The sequence below is a fragment of the Serinus canaria genome, chromosome 1A (genome assembly GCF_022539315.1).
Source record: "Serinus canaria isolate serCan28SL12 chromosome 1A, serCan2020, whole genome shotgun sequence".
NCBI classification, from domain to species: Eukaryota; Metazoa; Chordata; class Aves; order Passeriformes; family Fringillidae; genus Serinus; species Serinus canaria.
In genome coordinates this window covers 47,970,951-47,986,912 of record NC_066314.1, presented here as the reverse complement: position 1 = coordinate 47,986,912, position 15,962 = coordinate 47,970,951, and the positions used below count along the sequence as shown (strand labels likewise).

Below are 15,962 nucleotides of genomic sequence, written 5' to 3'. Positions count from 1 at the left end.
AATTCCAAGATTAAAAATAAATCCTTATCAAAATAAAATAATCTTTCTTAGCTGGCTTTGACTGGTTATTCTCAATGGTCAAGTCTCTCACTTGAAGAACCAAGTGATGTCTCTCTTGCATGGTTGTTCTGTGATGTAATTTATAATCCAGACTGTAAGAAATTTTCTTTGTTTATGTTTCTAAAAACCAGCAATTTGTGGTTCCCTGTGCTGATGTGTTAGCCCTTAGACTGTGGGTTATACCATCCAATGCCTTGTCTAACAGTGACAGCTTACATTGCTCTCCTCAGCAGTGCAGATCACCTTCAGCTCTGCCCTGGAGCATCACAGCCCACCTGTGTTCTTTCTGGTCTTGTTTTGTTAGATCTTATTTTGTCTGGAATTTGTCAAGCCCTTTCCCTTCCTTAGTGGCGGCTGGCAGTGGCATGGCTGCAAGGGATAAGCTGCCTTTCCCCAGCATGTCTCCCTCCCATCCTTTTGCATCACCTCCTTTCCCATTCAGAGCAGCTCCCGGTGCTGGAGGATCAGCGTGAGGCAACAGGAGAGACCAATGGTTGCCAGCCTGGTGCTCGTACTCCCTGGGAGTGCATTGAAGCCAAGGCTTCCCCCCAAGCCTCAGGATCTCCACGTCTGTGCTGGAGGCAATGAAAGCACCATGATTCATGGCCCCCCTGTAAGATCTGGCCAGGTCCCCAGAGGGGAAACTCTGTGCCAGGACCAGCCCAGATTGAGAGTTGGAGGAGGATTATGGATGCGAGTTCAAGCAGGGAGCCAGGTGGGGATGAAGAAGCTCTGCTTGGCTGCGCTCACAAAGAAGGAGGCCCATGGAGCTGCTGCCCGTGTTGGGTCACTGGGAACATGCACTTTTTCACCAGGTAGGGATGGGAAGAGGAGAGTTCCTGCCTTCCTTGCCTCCCCATGACATCAGCACCTGTGTGTAAACACCTCAGATGCCCCTGGGGTGCTGTCCTTCCCTCTGCTCCTCAGTCCTTCCTTGGCCCATGTTTGTGTTCTTCCAGACATGACTGCTGCTCTTTTCCCTGTGTTCTCCACTGTGCTGCCAGTCTGTCTCCACAAAGATGCCAACCCCAGTTCTCCCCTGGCAGATTAAGTCTCTGTAGCTCCCCCCAGTTTTTCTGTGTGCCCCTCAATTGCCCAGTGCATTTTGCAAGTGCTGCCACTTTGGATGTTGTGGGGAACGTCCGGAGCGTCCTCCCAGCTGCAGCTCAGCAGCCCAGCAATGCAGGACACAGGTAGGGACAGAGGATGACCTTGGTAGATTTTGGAAAGGTGCCCGAGGCCTGCTGTGACGCCACTCATGCCTCTGAGGGAGCCTGCAGCAGCACATGTTGACACTGAACCTGACCGCAGGAAGATCAGGAAATGCAAGAACGCCTGTTGCTGATGGAAGCTGGACTTGGCCCTTGCGTGAATTTGCTGAGCTCTGCAACCGAGGCCCGTGAAAGAAGCATTTCCTGCTACTGCAACATCGCCCATTGCCCTCCCTACACCTTGTGTGGGTCATTTCAGGTTCATTTTTGCCTGATGAAAGCCCCAGCTGCACCTTCTGCAAGCAGTTTCTGGCTGATTCACTTGAAGGAAAACTTTGTCCTTGGTGGAAACACCCTGCCAAGTGGGAGGGACACACTCCCTCCTGAGGATCTGCTTCCTTCAGCATGCAAACTGTGCCAGTAGTGTGAGGCCAATAAAAATAAGCACAAATGCCCAAACCCCATCCGCCTCAACTAAGACTCAGCAGCTACAGAATAACACGGGGACTACTATTGTCTTCTTGGCATTCAGTGAAGAAGGAGAACACACTTTCATCTATACCATTCCCTGCCCTTCCTCAAGGCAAAGAGGCAAAATTCAGTCCTGACCCTCTTTTCCTACCTTGTTCCTGTGCTTTCTGAGGGCTCAGAGAGGAAAAAAGAGCACATACCTTCCTGACATATGCAGGTACCATGCTGGAGTCACTTTTGCCACTGGCAATGGCCACACACAAAATCTGCCCTTCACTAACCAGTACAACTCAAAAGCACCATGTGTGCCAGATGAGGCTTATCCTTCCCTGGAGTGTCTTAGGGATGGAGGGTGAAAGGTTAATTCTTCATCTTTATAAAAATATGATTTTTCTGGAGGTGACAAGGCAGGCAGCAGTGGGGGGACACTGGAAGAAGAGCTCTGCAAGGCTGGGAGTGAACATGCTCCCGGGTTGTGTTTGAATTGGAGCCCTGTCACAGAAATTAAAGGAAAAAGCACAAGGTTTTGGAGGTGGCTAACCTTGGCCACAGCCTGCAGCTGGGCTGGTGCCTGTGCTCTGTCAGAGGACACATGTGGGGTGGAAAAACCTGTCTAGCCCTTTGCAACCGTGGCGTCAACCTTGCCCCTCACACCTGCTGGGGCCATGGGCAGTGCTGTGCCTGCAGCCATGTGAGCATGGAGCAGGTGGCATTGGCAGGAAAACTCCTCAGGGATGCCAAGGACTCAGCGGGTCCTGGCCCCCCCACTAGTGGTGTTTTTCCACCTTTCAGTCCTGGCATGTCGGCCAGCGCTGGGACACGAGGAGGCACCCGCTGTTGGCAGCGCCCATGCCGTGTGTTATTCAATCCCAGTAATCCCAAATCTCCAGGAGGCTCTGGGGTAGCAGGAGATCCTCTCCCGTTGAACTAAACTCAAGCTATTTTACTGGGCCTGTATTTTAAACACAGTCAAGGGAATGGCTTTTCATGTTTGTCTAACGCTTTCCTCTGGGCACCAGCCCCTATCTCCTCCCCAAACAGCCCCATTCGAGTCAGACACTGCTGCTGATGCTGTCACAGCCTGAAAAGCCCCAGGCTGAAGTGTGGCATTTTCTACCTGAGCTGTCTCCTCCTTTCAGGCAGAAGCCCGCCTTCTTGGTGACTCAAGTTGCAAGTTTCCTTCTTAATAACGGAGTCCCCTATGACGAGTGTCTAAACAATACCCCCACGCCCCTCGCTTTGGAGGCTTCAGAGACAAGTCCCATCTTGTTGCTGTGCCTTGCTGGAGCAAGCTGCTCGGGGACTGACTCGGTCACTGTCCCAACATCCGGCAAACACTCCCACACCCAGGCACTACCCCATACTGGCCCAACACGGGGCTCCAGCAGCTCCCCTCTGAAGGCTTATGGGAAGGCAGCACTCTCCCTGCACGCTTCACTACATGGGGTTCAGCTCCCTACACTCCTCTTGCTCCCTGAGATAGCACAGTGACAAATACCTCGGGAGGAACAAGGCTATACTAAACCTCTTCCCTAATCCCTGCTTAGGCTGTGCAGCTATCAGCTGTAAGCCAACTCCAGGCCCTACCTGTGACCAAAAAGGGAAAGGCTCCATGCCTCCCTGCGTCACAGCTGAGCAAATGCAGGGCAAGGATCAGGAAGGCACATAGTCACCCTTGATTTTCCATTTCCAAAAACATGTCTAAGGGCAAGCGTTGTGCATGCTTTAGATAAATGATTACAAGGGGTTTGAGACACAAAGGGGAAAAAATAGTTTTGTTGCCTAGTGCAGTGTGACAGTCACGCGGCACACAGTAGGCATGAACAGCAGCCCAGCCCCTGGGGCTCGCAAAACCAAGGGCACAGTGAGCTCTCCCAAGAAGAAATTTAGGCTAGAGGGGCTGAGGGCGCATGGGGGATGCTAGTGGGAGTCAGCTCCAGTTCCTTGTTTGGTTTCCTCAAGGGACATTTAGAGCAGCTCGCTTCAACAGCTTTTCAAGGAGGCAGCAGGGGGAACTTGAGGCACCCCTCAAGCAGGAGGCAGCAGGAGCATGGTGGGGGCTAGGGAAGCTGGGTCACACAGCCAGCAGCACACTTGGGGTATGACAGGCATTTTAGCACCTTCCTCAGCCATCTCACCTCCTTTTGTTAAAAAGGAACTCTCTTGAACAGAAATTCTAATTGAAACTGAGCAGTGAGAGTTTACAAATAAAAACAAAATCAGACCACTATCATTACTGCATGTTCTCATATCCAGCCTCAAGCCCACTCCACTACGGGAAGTCACCTTGGATGAACATTCACAGCAGGGAGGACAGAGCCTGCATATGTACCTTGATGCTCCCTTTGCTTAGCAAGTACCACAGCCACCCCAGAATAAACACAAACTGGTTTGTGCAGAGGGGAAAGAAATCAACCCAAAACCAGACCTCTCTCCCGTGGGGAGCTTCATCTACCCCATGAGTTACGCCAGAGGGCTTCTAACCCGACCTCAAAGGTGATGGTCCTCGTGAGCTGCCACAGAATTTGGGTATTTTAGGAACTTTGCTGCTTGACTGAAGGCTCCCAAAGCACCACACACCAAAGGCTCCCTCCTCTCCCCCAGAGAGGAGAGCCAGCTCTCCTCCCCCCACTCCACAGAGCTGAATCATGGCAGGACCAGGGATGGCCAGGCACATCACCACTTTTTCCTATGCACTGCTATTCTTGGCAGCAAGAGAGGTCACTGAGACAGCTGTCCTGGCCCTATTGCACAATCCTGGTCATCACTGAGCTATTCCTAATGCTGTGAAACCAGGACCTTGCCTGCAAGGCTGACACTGGGCACCACTTCATCCAAAGGCAGCTGTATCCCTCCTTACCCAAAACTAGGCATGTCTGAGGTGTTCCCTCTGCACTTAGCACACATCACACAACAAACAGTTATTATATCATGCTTTTAATACAAACTTAAAAAAATCTGGAACAATAGAAACTGTACAGATTTGATCAACCTTTTTGTGGGGTTTTTTTGTTTGTTTTTAACTAAATCTCTAGACACACCAATATCCCGTTCCAAAATATTGCACAACATTCTGAATACAAAACTCTGATTGTATTCCTCCTTCGCTAAAGAAAAAAAAAAGAAGGAAAAAAAAAAAGAAAAAGACAGCAACCCCCTGGTTCCCCCCTCAGTAGTCCCCTTCTCCAAAAAAACCCCAAGCAGAGCACACGCAGAAACCCTCCACTCGGAGACATACAGACTTCTGTCCTCTTTCACTCCTCTCCCACAAGGCAACTGTCGATTCACTCCTTGGAGAGGGGTGGGAAGAAAGGGAGGCTGAGTGGGGAGAAAGGAATCTTCACCACTTCTTTTTTTTTTTAAAGTTTTTTCCTGAAAAAATATTTTTTCTCTCCTCTTTTTTAAGAAAAAATCTTGAAAAGAAAAAAATTACATTTTTTACGTTAGAAATATACATATATTATATATACCTCTTACATTTTACAAATGTAGCAAATTATTCAATACAAACGGACATCAACAAAAAGAACATAAACCCATAAAAAATAAAAGTTAAAAAAAAAAATCTTCTTCTCTTCTCTTCCTAAGAAACCAGGTAAATTAGTGCAGGTTTTTAAAAAATAAAATTGAAGCTGAACGCCTACATCCAAGACTAGAAAAGACCTGAAAAGGCCATTAGTTTCCATTGCTGCCTGATGCTGGAGGAACATTTCTGAAGCACACTTTTTTCCTTTTAAGATGCAAAGAGGTTGGTCCCTCTTCTTTTCCTCCTTCCACTCACACCACTATTTTTAAAGCAGGTATAATACGTGTGGCAGGGCAAAGCAGCATCAAAGCTTCACACACACACATAAGCAAGTGGACAGGGGACATCCCCACTTCTTCCCTCCCTCCCTGTGCTGGAGGAGAGCACACTGTCTCACGGCAGCGGCTCGCAGGTGGCTTTGCCAGATGTGGGGACAGTGGGGGGCAACTGGACCAGGTCCTGCCATCAGGGGCTGAACACCCCTCACAGTCCAGTGCAGCATGTGGGGTGGCACCCAGCGGCACCCTGCTGGGGAGAAGGACTCCGTGGCAGTGGTAGCATCCGGTTAAAAGCAGTAGGTTCAAAGAAAAGAAAAAAGGGAAACACAACAGCTGGGCCATTCCTCATCAACTTGTCCTATTCTGGAGACCTGCAGGGTTAAGGTTGTGGGCACCAGCTTTGGGGAAACTGGCTGGGCTCTGCTCTCCTCATCCACCTGCTGCATTGGTCATAGCTCAATAGCAAGCAGCCTACTTAGGAACCCATGCTGGGCACAAGGTCAGGACCATGCACCCCATCACCCATCGAGGGGAAGGGTACACTGGAAACTCTCCTGGGAGAGCTCTGGGCAGACACAGCCTCCCTGGGACAGCCCCATCACCTTCTGCAAACGCTCAGTGGCAACACAACTACAAAAGGGCTGGAGTGCCTCCATCTCAGGGAAGGGAGCAGGAAAAGCACATGGTCAAGCTCATCTCACCTGAAACAGATTTCTTGAAAGAGCACATTGGTTCCACAAATGCAGGAGGAGTGGATTTCAAACTGTGCTCCAAGAAGCATCATTAAAAGAAAACCAAACCTCAAGTTTGGGAAGCAGCAAAAGCTTATTTTTCATTTAAACTGAGAACTTCAAAAACTGGAGTTTCATCATCTCCATCTCTTTCCTCTTTGCACACTTCCATGCTCACACAGCACCCTCCAAAGAAAACTCCCTTCCTACCAAAAAAGCCTCCATCCTTCCTGGGCATGAAGCAGTCCTCCTTTGGCTTTCTGTGAAGGTGGATTTTGGAGTCCTCAACACAGAAGGGATCAAGCTGAACAGCCACTATTGCCTGACTGCCACACATCACCCTGGAGACAGGTGCAGAGTCCCATATCCCATCCCTGCTATGAAGAGGCAGCTCACATTCACAGACTGAGGCAACCACTTGCCTTTGGAGAGCCCATCCCAGCTCTGCCCTAAGATTGCTGCTGTCCATGCTGATGTGATCTGGTTGGAATGAGGAATTTATAACAGGTGCTTCCTTTTCTCACTGGATCAGCCACCTCCTCATGCTTCTCCAGAAAGGCAAGGGAAGGGATTTAGTCAGGTGCATCCCTGGCTGAAAGCACAAACCCTTATGCTACCACTCAAGACAGCAGCTTCAACATCACCCTATCTTCTTGAAAAGTTGTGCTGCCCCACTGACTAAAAAGGAAGGAATTTCCTCTCTGAGACAAGAAGATTAATACACAGGAGATAATGAGAACTCTGACCTCAGAGGCCACCCCAAGTGGATGGTGGCCCCTGCTGCTGGGGAGAACATCTGGGAAGTGGGGGAAGGATTCAAGTGTGGTCCAGCTGGTTCAGTGCCACCTCCCCCAAGTCACAAAGAGAGGCAGGTGGTGATTCTACACAGGGGCTGTCATCCAGACTGGGCAGCCCTGAGAGAGCATAAAAAAGCCCTCTTGCTCAGGTACAGAAAGGTCCAATAACCAGAGCCACTAAGCCACTGTGCCCCTGTAGCCACAACTGGAAGTGCAGATGAGGAATGGAGCAGGAAGAAGCCATTTCACAGTAATGCTTCTGCCCTGACTGCGATGTGCTGCGAGATGGTCAAGGAGAAGAGTTAATGCTTTTCAGCACACAGAACAGCTGATGCCAGCTTGGGCTGGAGCCACAACAGCACAATGGTCTGCGCCCGTGGGCACAGGCAATGTTCTCTGTATACACAGAAAAAGCAAGCTCACCCACCCATTCTGGCTAACATGCAATAAGACTGTGTGTGTCCCCACCAATACTGACTCATCCTCTTCTTGTCCCTCCTCCAGCACAATGGTATGAAGATGACATCCCTACACCCAGCTAGAAGGACCCTGTGTCCAGTGTGGGGCAGGGGGTGGTGCAGGGAATCAGGAGCATTGTGACCTACAGTTGCACCAGTCCTGGGCTGGGGTGGGGGAAGAGGGCACACAAACCAAAAAAAAGCCCAAGACTCATTTTAAGGAGTAAAAAAGTGAGTAGGAAAAAAGCACAGGTACTGAGTTAAAAAACAATTCAGTGCTTCAGGAGCGTTACCAGCACAGCGCAACAACACTGAGCTCTCTCTTTTCCCAAGAACCTATATTTGTACGGTTTTAATATTTTCTGTATATTTCTATTTTTCTTTTCTCTCCCTCTTGTTTGTTTGTTTTGTTCTTGTTTCCCCCCTCCCTCCCTGCCCCAAAATACTCTCCTTCCGTTGTACTCAGTTGGCCAGGACGACGGGCTGGAACGACTGGCTAGGATACTGCATGGCATTCAGGTTGTAGCTGAGTCCTTCCACAAAGGGAGACTTCTCCAAAAAGAGGCTATTGGTGCTGCCACTGAAGACCTGAGCCATATCAAAGGTACCACCTGTGCTGGCATTGAACTGCGATGCTGGTGGGATGCTGCTGGCCTGGCTCTCACTGGCAACACCATCGAAGAAGAGACTGCTGGCTCCCGGCGAGGCGCCACTGTAAACGAACTCCTTGGCATTGGGGGAGAGCTGTGACTGCGGGGCTTGGCTCCCAGCGCTCCCGACGAAGTTCAGAGAGTGCATAGACAGGGAGAGGCCCTTGTGCTTCAGCAGGTTGGTGGTGGGAGACCTGACCATTCTCGGCTGCTGCACAGCCCCTGCTCCACCGCCCCCTCCTCCAGCTCCTCCACCCTTCTTCATCTTGGTCGAGCCGAACTTGGTGGCAGCAAAGGTGGCAGTGGTGAAAGTGATGGGCTGCGCAGAGCGAGGGATGAAGGTGGGGCTGGGTGACTGGCCAAAGGAGGGGGACGGAGAGTTGGACAGCGAGTTGTCCTGGCTGCCGATAGGGACAAATACCTGGGCGTCAGGATTGAAGCTGCTCTTGATTTCTTTGTCCAGCTCTGTGGCACTGCAGCCCTCACTGTCATCTAGGTAGAGAACCTTAACAGAGCCCTTCTCACCGATCTGGTAGGAAACCTCAAAAGGATCAATCCAGACACTCAGCTCTTCTGGCACATTGGCACGCACATCCTCCACAGCCAGCCCGCTCCGTTTGGCCGCCAGCTCCACCACGGGATCCACCGTCTCCCCTATATGAACACAGCGATAGCCAGATCCCTTCAGAGGTTTCTCTGGGTACCAGTGACCCTCATATTTCTTCTTCAGCAGGCGCTCTAGCTCCTCACCAAACAGGTCTGCCCGCCTCCGAGGAAGCTTGTTGTACAGGTATGAGATGATGAAGTTAAGAGCAACTTTGATCTCCAGATGCATACTCTCTTCCCAGCAAGCAAATCAGGGCAGTGTATTAAAAGTGACAAAATGACAGAAACATAGACAAGTTTTGACTCCAAAGAGACCTAGGGAAAGAGAGAAAAGGATGGATGAAGACTAGAGAACACAACAACTCTCCCCCTGTTGAGATAAATAACTGTGCCTTTTCATGAATGAAGCAGAATGAGCAGTTTGCATAAATACTAGAAGTATTTGTGTACTAGATCCTCAAAACAGAGGGATGCTGATAGGGAGAACTCTCTTTGCTCCTCTTTCAGAAGAAATAAGGGTGTAGCCACTACCCACATGAAAGTAAGTACATCACACTCACCTCGCTGCCAAGCACTGCTGCTTCAACCCGGCAGGCCACTGTCTGCTCTGGCAGAGCTCTGTCAGCACACCTAACACGCCTCTCCTGCCCTGGCACTCAGCTGCTTCCAGCACAGCTCACCTGCACCAGCCTCTCCAGAGCACAAGTGCAGCGCCTGAACAGCCTCGTGACTCGCTCAGCAGCTTTGTGCAGACCTGCTTGCGCTCAGGACAGCAGGGCCGGCCTCTCCTCTGGGAGGCCGCGTGGTTGTGCCGGGTGCCACGTCCTGCTGGCACAAGCGCAGAAAGGACGAGAAGGAGCGAGGGAAGGTGCTGGGGCACCAGCTGCCAGCCCATGTTTACCATCCCCTTGACTAGCAGGCACGTATCTTATTAAGTGTACCCAGGTGAGAGTCTGCTGAGTGGGGAGAGTGGGACAGTAAATGTGCAGAGGGTCACAAAATACGAACACGTCAACAGCCTGCCCAATACAGCTGACATCGCTTATCCCTGCACAGAAGGAAGATGAGCTCTGCCAGGATCAGATACCTACTTAATAAAAACTGAAATTGCTTGCCAAAGATTGAAGTAATCCTCCCTCCTCTCTCTCCCTGCCTTGTGAGGAAGTCTCTGAAATGGAGAGAACCCACAAAAGCACAATGCAAAACCACAACACTCAACTCTCCCATTATACACAGATTTGCAGAATGTTTGTCTGGATACAAAAAACCCAAAACCAGGTATGTCAGCACTACACTCTGTCACTCATCCAAGGAAGATGAATCTCACAGATACTTTAAGAGCAAGCACACTTCCAGTAGCCTCCACACCTCTTCAGGGGAAAGAAGAATATCCAGTTTTTAATTGGCAGCTTAGTCAGAGGCTGCTGTCTTCAGCTGCCCTCACCTTGCTCAAAGAGATACACTGTGTTCAACTGTCTTCCTAAAATGGGCTTTAGGGATATTCTTGTACAGCACTCAAGCCAGTGTTTATGATGTGTGACAATTATTTGGGGGTGGGGATGAAGTACAAACATACATAGTTAGCATTCCCCTGAAAAATCCCAGCAGCACAACCAGGTGTCCATGCTGGCCTAAGTCAGCAGGAGTTAAAAAACTGACCAGACTTGTTTGCTTGGTCTAGTTCAGTGGACAGGAAGGATCAAATAACTTTGAAGAAGCCCTCAAGTATTTTAAAGCTTTACTGCAAAAAAGGGATGCAGATTCTAAGCTTTTTCTGTACTACTGCATGTACACGGAGACTTAGCTTTAGGAAGACGGTAACCAGAAACAGATCCCACACCTCAGATTTGCCAATAAGGAGGCCAGTTCTGGAAGGAACCCCCTTTGGGTTTGACTCAGCTACATAAAAACACATAGGAACAAGGGAGTGGGAAAGAAGTCTTGCTTTTAAAACCAGCTTTAAGGAATTACTGTAATGTAACAAACTTTGGTAGGTCACTACAACCTGACCAAATCCAAAGAACACCAAAGAAATAAGCATCCACAGTTTTTCTAACAACAGTTAAGAAGAAGCCATTTTCTGAAGGCAAAAGTCTTGGCACAATGACAGGGCCTTTTCTAAAAAAATTAAGCATGAAGCAAACCCCTAAAGAGCACACCAAAACCCTAACAAGAGCTTGTATAGACTATACTACCTCCAGGGAGGATTACATGGAGCTCTCTAACTTCTTCGGCTTTGAGACGTTCAAAGAGAGGACACCTTGGGATCCCAGCAAGTTAAGCAGGAAGAGAACAGCCAGTTGGTAAGTCTTTTATCTTGTGATAAATTCTAATCCAGATCCAAAATCTATTAAGAGATCAGATAAGACTGGGAAAGGAACAGTGGCTAAAATTTGTTAACATCCTATCTGCTATAGGATATACATTGAGGACCCCAGCTCCTCATCAACTTTTTTGCAGAAAGCTGTGAGGAGGTACAATTATACACAATCTCCTTTTTTCTTTTCTCCAATTTTCCTAAAAAAAGAATACTCTGTACCTTCGTTATGAAAAAGGTAAGTTAATTAGCCTAATAACACCAACAGTTGCCAAGGTAGAGGCATACTACTGATACCTGCCGAAGGCACAAAAAAGTCACTGGCTTCTCATGTTGTTGACATGGCAAGATGAGCTCCAGTAGGATCCCCTCAATCTACTGCACTGGAACGTGATAAAATAATTTAAAAAATAATAATTTAAGAACCCCCAACCCACTGATATCCAGCTGAAGCAGCATGGTTCTGAGAGAAGAAACTACTGAATATCAATTGTAAGTGATATTCTGAGCAGTCTTCCATAAAGGCCAGCATTTTCAAACTAAAGGCTTACTGTACATCGAGGTGCCGGCAGGGAACAAAGAGCTGTTTCTCTGCTCTGCGAGGGAAGGCAAGAGCCCCCTCAGACGCCCCGTTTAACGGTATACTGAAGGGAAGAGGCCAGACCATCACTTACAACAGAGAAGAGCGAGAACGGGAACGATTCCCTTTCCTCCCGGCTACACCAACACGATGGGTGACCTTGGGGGCATCTCCCTTCGACCTCCCGAACGAGACCCGGCCCTGCGAACAGGCTGGCCGCCGCCTCGGGACTTAAACAGACAGCTGCCACGGCGGCCTGCAGTCCCACAGCCGGACACGCGTCTGGAACGAGAGCGCCCTTCCAGCACCCCGCCAAGGGCGGCGGAGAGGCTCCCCCCGCCAGCCCAACAGCCCCGCGGGGACGAGCCCCGCCGTCCCTCCATCCCCGGAAGCGCAGCCATCCCCGGTGCCGGCCGGCCCCGGCACGCCGGGAGCTGTAGTCCTCGCCCCCCGTCCCCGCCCCGCGACCTACTTCTCCCGGACTGCGGCTCCCGGCGCGCCCCGCGCCCGGCCCGGCGCGTCCTCCGGCGAGGCAGGGCACAAAATTTTCCAGGGCACATGCGCGCTGGGGCCCGCCCGCCCTTCCCGGCGCTGCCCACGGCCGGGAACACGCCCCGCGGCCCGGGACCGCGGGCAGCCGCCCCCTTCTCCCCTTCCCTTCCCCTCCCTCCCTTCTCGGCAAGGATGGGTGGGCGCGTCCCCACCCCGCAGCTGTTTCCCCCCCCACCACGGCTGCGGGACGGAGTCCGGGAGGCCAGAAGCCCAGTAACCTTCTGTCCCTCTCCCCCGCCCCCCGCTGCTTGTCCCCTTCGCCCCAGTGGGGCACGCCAAGTCGCAAACAAGGGTCCCAACAGAGCGGGTAGGATGGATGGGGATATGTCAACAAGAGCGAGCTCCTGGCCCCGCACACCCAGCGGGCATCGCAGATCGGGGTGTCCGGGAGAAATGGGGGGGGGTGGGGGTGGGGGCAGCCCAGCCCAGCCCAGCCCCGACAGCGCCTTTGTTGTCGCCGGGCTTCTCCCCCTCGGACCTCGTCGTGTACGAAAGGGAACACCCCGGCGACATTCCCCTTTCCCGAGAGCCCAGGGCGCCCACCACCGCCCTCGGGCCCAGCCTGCCTTTTTTGGGGCTGCTAGGGCTGGGGCTGGGGCTGAGCCACATCCCGCTCCCGCCCCCCCCCCCCCCTCAAACTAAGCTGTGGAGAACAAAATGGTGAACTGGGGCACTGCGAAGCGTCCCCGACCCAGTGACTTTCACCTCCATTCTTCTCCTTTGAAGCCCCATTAATCCCCCCGGGGGCTACAGGCGCACAGCGACTCCACGGACGGGCAGATCGCTGTTCCTGGAGGGGAGGGGGACGATGAGCCCCCTCAGGCCGAGCTCACAAAGAGGACGCGCGTTCGTGGGGTCCCAGCCCAAGAGGGGGTGTGGGGGAGGAAAGCAGCCCCAGCCCCACTTACTTCGTTCTCGGATCCAGGGCCGGCGGCTGCTGGCGGCTGTCGCGGGGGCCGAGGGCGCTGCCGGCAGGTCTCGTCTCTGCTTTGCCCCGTCTTCGTCCGTCCCCTCCCTCCCTTATCCCCGACGGCGCGGGGCGGGCCCGGTGCTGTGGTGCTGATGCTACTGCTATGGCCCCAGAGCCGCCCGCGCCCTGGCCCCGAGTGAGCCAACTCACGGCAAACTTTCACCCTTAGCAACCTCTCGGCGCACGGATCCGCTCCCGCCCCGCGTGATGCGGCCGCGGGGGGCGGACCGGGACTACTTCCCCCTCCCGTCGCCGTCCGCAGCGCCCGGGATGGACCGGGGCGGGGGTGGGGGGGTTGGTACGGTGGAGTCCCCTCTGCTACTCCCTGGGCACCGGGAGTATCCCAGATCCGAGCGCAAGGGAAAGAGGGGAGGGGCCGCGGCTTAGCGGGGATTGACCTGAGGATTTCCCCAAACGGCTTAGCTTGAGGTGACGGGGGAATGGGAGTGTAATCGAACGGAGCGGGGAGAGACGGGACCGGCCGGCGTGGTCCCCGACCTCGCGCACCATGGGTACGACCAAGCCCCCGCTCAGTGGCAAGGCCAGCCCCGGGACTTCCGAACGGACAATTCTCTGCACACACCAAGTACGTCTGCGAAGCCCCCCGCCCCGCTACAGTGGAGGAGCACGGGGAGACGTGCAATCCCGGCTCTCTCCATCGTTGCAAACCCCTCGGGATCCCCGGTCCCCGATGCGGGCGGGGAGCCCGGGAGACTGCGAGCGCATCTCCCCGGGGAACAACGGGGCAAAACCAAACCGGGCGGGCTGGTATCACCGCGGGGAGAACAGGAGAGACACGGCCACTTCCGCGGCCCCGAGACGCGGACGGAGACCCCGCCCCCGACACGCCCTCCCGCCTCCCGGACTATTTTGTCTCCGCACGTCTGTGTCCCTCCGCCTCCAACAGAGCAGGGCCGGCCCCGCCGCGGCGGAGACGAGACCCGTAAGGTGCGCGAGCTCCGGCAGAGCTAAAAATAACTGCGGCGTGTTAGCAACAGCCTTCCCATTGGCTGGCCAGCGCCGGCGGCGCCTTCGGATTGGAACGCTGCCTCAGCCAGTGAGCCGAAGGGGGTGTGCGTGCGCGGTGGGCGCTGCCGGGAGATGTAGTCACCGGGGCGGCCGCGGCCTGCCCCCTCCCCGGTGCTCTTCCCGCACCTCGGGGTGTTCGCGGGTTCGGGCTGGGCTCGGGGGCACAGGCTGTCCTAGGGAAGGACAACCACGGTGACAGCCATCCCTGGGGCCATGGGCCGATGGCGGCACCTCCAACTGCCAAAGGCTGAGTTGCACCACCCACTAGCAAGCTGACGGCACTCTCAGCCAGCACACAAACGGACCCGCACCCTTTATTTCAAAGCAGATCCATTACTAGTTCCAGGAAAATGAAGAAAATGCCTACAGGCATCCCCAGGCCGTGTGTGTTACAGTCCAAGGTCACACCACCTTTCACACACACCACTTGCAAAGGCTGTTTGCTGCCCACACTTAAAGCAACTTTTGACCCAAGTAACACTCCAAACTAGTGGAAGGGACACCAAGAATGGTGTTTCCAGGCTCTCCCAGCCACGTGTCCTGCATCTTCCTCAGTGCTGACACAAGCAGAGGGTGACACAGGCATTACCACAGTCCCTGTTGCAGCCGGGGTAGCTGGCCTGGCAACCATCTCTGAGGTGCAAAAATACAAAGTTCATCTCTTGCCCTATTTCCACAATAGCCCTCAGCCTTCTTCTGGGTTTGGTTTGTCTTCCTCTCTCATTCGGGAACACTTTACCTCAGGTACTGCCTTTGCCACAGAAGAGCATTTCTTTGAAGGCCAGCCAACACCATGTATTTAAGAGATCCATTAATGTTCCTTCCCAGCCACAGCAGCCAGCCTTGCTTATTTTCCCACTGATTACAGAAAAAAACCCAATAACTTTTGAAGTTGTTTTATTTTCTACAGGGAAAGAGGAAGGAGAAGAGGAAGATTTATGAGAGCTATTATGAGCAGCCTTATTTTCATCACTCCTCTTTTAAAAGGAATTTACTTACAAAAGAATACCTTTTTTTCTTTTTTTTTTTTTTTTTCAATTATTCCCTTGCTTTGCTGGAAGCAAAATCATACTGTCAGCCAGAGATCAGGAAATTAAAATGACTGAGCTATTTTTAGCATCGTTAAGCAAAAAAAGGCAATTACATTTCTAAACTTCTATTATTGTTTTAATAAGAGGTGTTAGTAAGAGGGTGTCACATAAAGAGGGCTCTTTAAAATACCTGTGTCTTGACCGTGCTCCTTTAATTATGGCGTCGCCCTTGTACACATGCAGGCAGAGGAATTCTGTCACAGTATCTGCTCCTGCATTCTCAGCCATTTGGCTATTAAGCCAAAGCAAAGCTCCCTTGTCACGTGTGCATTGGGAGGGGAGCAATTGCCAAGCCACTGGGACAGAGCTCGTTCGGTTGGGTTATTTAATGCCAAGGAAGGGGAGTCAGGTTATAATTGGACATAATTAATATCGCCGTACCCTGAATCCTCTGTACATTCAATTCACATGACAACCCCAAGGAAATGAAAAATTCTTTCCTGCTATTGAAAGAGGCAAACATCTCCAGCCGATGTCTGTAATGAGAAAATAACAGCTTCTGTGCAGATAAGGTTTCAGAAGTGAGATTTTGTCCATGCAGCTCCCAGGCAGATTCCAAACCTTCACCTACCTTTTCTTTATGTTTTGTCTCTTTTTAAAGAGAAGTAATGCTTGGGGCTCAAGGGCTTTGTCAA

At 52.2% G+C, this 15,962-nt stretch overlaps 1 protein-coding gene across 4 annotated transcripts; it reads right to left on the bottom strand.

Moving 5' to 3' along the window:
• Positions 1–4,663: 4,663 nt before the first annotated feature.
• TOB2 (transducer of ERBB2, 2) lies at positions 4,664–15,476 on the bottom strand. 4 transcript variants are annotated; one of them, XM_018909982.3, is made up of 3 exons: positions 13,146–13,328; positions 11,780–11,967; positions 4,664–9,103 (listed from the first exon to the last, which is right to left on the bottom strand). In XM_018909982.3, the coding sequence occupies exon 3, from the start codon at positions 9,015–9,017 to the stop codon at positions 7,995–7,997; it is 1,023 nt and encodes a 340-aa protein (XP_018765527.1). In that variant the 5' UTR covers positions 9,018–9,103; positions 11,780–11,967; positions 13,146–13,328; the 3' UTR covers positions 4,664–7,994. The 4 variants fall into 4 exon arrangements, with proteins under 4 accessions (XP_018765527.1, XP_050841510.1, XP_009084790.1 ...); XM_050985553.1 differs by lacking the exons at positions 11,780–11,967; positions 13,146–13,328 and adding an exon at positions 15,458–15,476; XM_009086542.4 differs by lacking the exon at positions 11,780–11,967 and having other exon boundaries at positions 13,146–13,321.
• Positions 15,477–15,962: the final 486 nt, after the last annotated feature.